We start from the raw sequence: 2,500 nt of genomic DNA on the forward strand, positions 1-2,500 counted from the left end.
ATACGATACAACAGCTGTGTCGACACATCGGAATGTATACATGTGTTTGGGAGGCATTAACCCATTCTGTGTGCGGGAACCCCTTTTGGCGTTAGCATCATGTTATGCTTCAGCTATTGAAAAATAGCAGATCTACAAGCTCATAGCGCGCCACCGAGTGGCGCGCTACGAGCTTGTAGGTCTGCTATTTTTTTTAAATCGTGAAAATGCGGCGCAAATCTTTGAAAATATACATAACATTGTTAACTGAAATATTTGCTTCTCGGGGGGGGGAACTACATATTTTGAGATGGGGGTCCGTGGCCCAATAGAGATAATTCTGGGGGTCCATGACATGAAAAAGGTTGAGCACCACAAAGGTTGAGCACCACTGACTCAGATTATTTTTTTTGATTTAGAAGGCTTTTTTTTTCTTTTAAATCGATCTCAGTCCAAAATGGGTTAATTGGCATGAGGACTAAATTGGGGGAGAGAAAACGGGGGGTTGAAAATAATTGGCTGCTCTAAATTCAGACGGTGGATAAATGTGTGTTTTCATCCTCCTCAGGCTGCTGAACGCCAATAAGATCCACTGTTGTTTTCATCCTCCTCCAGGCTGCTGAACGCCAATAAGATCCACTGCATCAGAGCCACGGTGTTCAAGGACCTGGAGAACCTGGCGCTGCTCTCCCTGTACGACAACAAGATCCAGAGCCTGATGAAGGGAACCTTCAGCTCCCTGCACGGCATCCAGACACTGTGAGGCTGATGCTCTCTCTACCACTCTCTCTCTCTCTCTCTCTCTCTCTCTCTCTCTCTCTCTCTACACCACTCTCTCTCTCTCTCCCCCACTCAAATTCAAATATACTTTATTGGCATGACAAGCGTTCTTATATTGCCAAAGCATTACATACAGTGTATGAAACAAAATAATAAATGATACATAATCAGAACAAATAATATAAACAAGACAAGGAAAAACATTAACAAAATCACATTGATCTATTCATTGTAATAGACGTATATAGTGTTCACCCATTTTTTCCTCATTTTGTGGCAGGCTGATATACCTATTTCGCTGCCAACCTGCTGGAACATTCAGCTTTTTCACCTAATAGGTATAGGGGATTGCCTGGATAGAGTCAAACTGTATCCCTGCCTTTGCTATTTTTCGTGAACCTATAGGGCAGTATTCCTCTCTAATAATTATGTTCATATTTCTCACATGCAGTCAGGAAGTGGAGCTCTTGTCTCCACCACTCCCTGACTACAGTGAGAACACACAACCTGTCCTCTCTGGGCAGCCAGGTTTGTCTATATCTGCCTTTCTCGGCTGTGCTCGCTGAAGCCCACCACACACCGGCTCCGTCCGCCGCGTAGCGTCGCCTGGCGCGTCGCCTGGCACGCCGATAGAACCAGTTCTATTTTCCAGGCGGCGCCGCGCGGCAACGCGTCGCGCCGCAGACGGTCGCAGACGGTGTGTGATGGGCTTGAGTCAGCTGTACATTGTTAATGTTTTTCTGACTTTGTGGTTGTTGCTTCGTTACAGCCACCTGGCCCAGAACCCCTTTGTGTGTGACTGTATGTTGTTGTTGCTTCGTTACAGCCACCTGGCCCAGAACCCCTTTGTGTGTGACTGTAACCTGAAGTGGCTGGCCGAGTACCTGCGCTCCAACCCCATCGAGACCAGCGGGGCGCGCTGCGCCAGCCCCCGGAGGCTGCACAACAAGCGCATCGGACAGATCAAGAGCAAGAAGTTCCGCTGCTCCGGTAATAAATAATGTCTCAAAAACTATGTTTCTATGTCAGCTATGTTTCTATGTCAGTCGTTCTCAAACACTTTCATGTCACTTTTCACGATTCTTCAAAAATAGCAGACCTACAAGCTCGTAGCGTGCCACTCGGTGGCGCGCTATGAGCTTGTAGATCTGCTATTTTTCAATAGCTAAAGCATAGCATAATGCTAACACCAAAAGGGGTTTTTAATGGTGTATATATTTTGTGTGTTGACCGGTAAAACACTACATTTTAATTCGCCGTGCGTGCGTGCTTGCGCTCGTGTGGGCAAGATAAAGTGAAACGGAAGAAAGATGAGAGAGGGGAGGAGGGAGAGTGCAGTGTGTGTGTGTGTGTGTGTGTGTGTGTGTGTGTGTGCGCGTGCGCGTGTGCGTGTCTGTGTCTGTGTCTGTGTCTGTGTCTGTGTCTGTGTGTGTGTGTGTGTGTGTGTGTGTGTGTGTGTGTGTGTGTGTGTGTGCGCGCGCGCGTGATAGATTGGCCAAAACATCATAAAGACAGATGAGGAATATTCCGTCTCATTCTCATTGGGTCCACACCATGCCAGCATACAGTATACACTGTACTGTACTGTACTGTACTGTACTGTACTGTACTGTACTGTACTGTACTGTACTGTACTGTACTGTACTGTACTGTACTGTACTGTACTGTACTGTACTGTACTGTACTGTACTGTACTGTACTGTACTGTGAGGGACGACAACACACATTTTGCCAATGTGCT

At 46.7% G+C, this 2,500-nt stretch overlaps 1 protein-coding gene across 1 annotated transcript in view; it reads left to right on the forward strand.

The window, feature by feature from the left end:
* The window catches only part of slit1b (slit homolog 1b), a gene marked incomplete at both ends in the record, with an annotated part of 107,479 nt that overhangs the window by 65,921 nt on the left and 39,058 nt on the right, over positions 1-2,500 (forward strand). Inside the window, 2 exons of the mRNA XM_080758786.1 lie at positions 595-738; positions 1,586-1,749. Of these exons, the coding sequence (XP_080614912.1) occupies positions 595-738; positions 1,586-1,749 (308 nt within the window). The remainder of the gene's footprint in view (positions 1-594; positions 739-1,585; positions 1,750-2,500) is intronic.

Source organism: Protomyctophum bolini (genome assembly GCF_963924005.1).
Source record: "Protomyctophum bolini genome assembly, chromosome: 3".
NCBI classification, from domain to species: Eukaryota; Metazoa; Chordata; class Actinopteri; order Myctophiformes; family Myctophidae; genus Protomyctophum; species Protomyctophum bolini.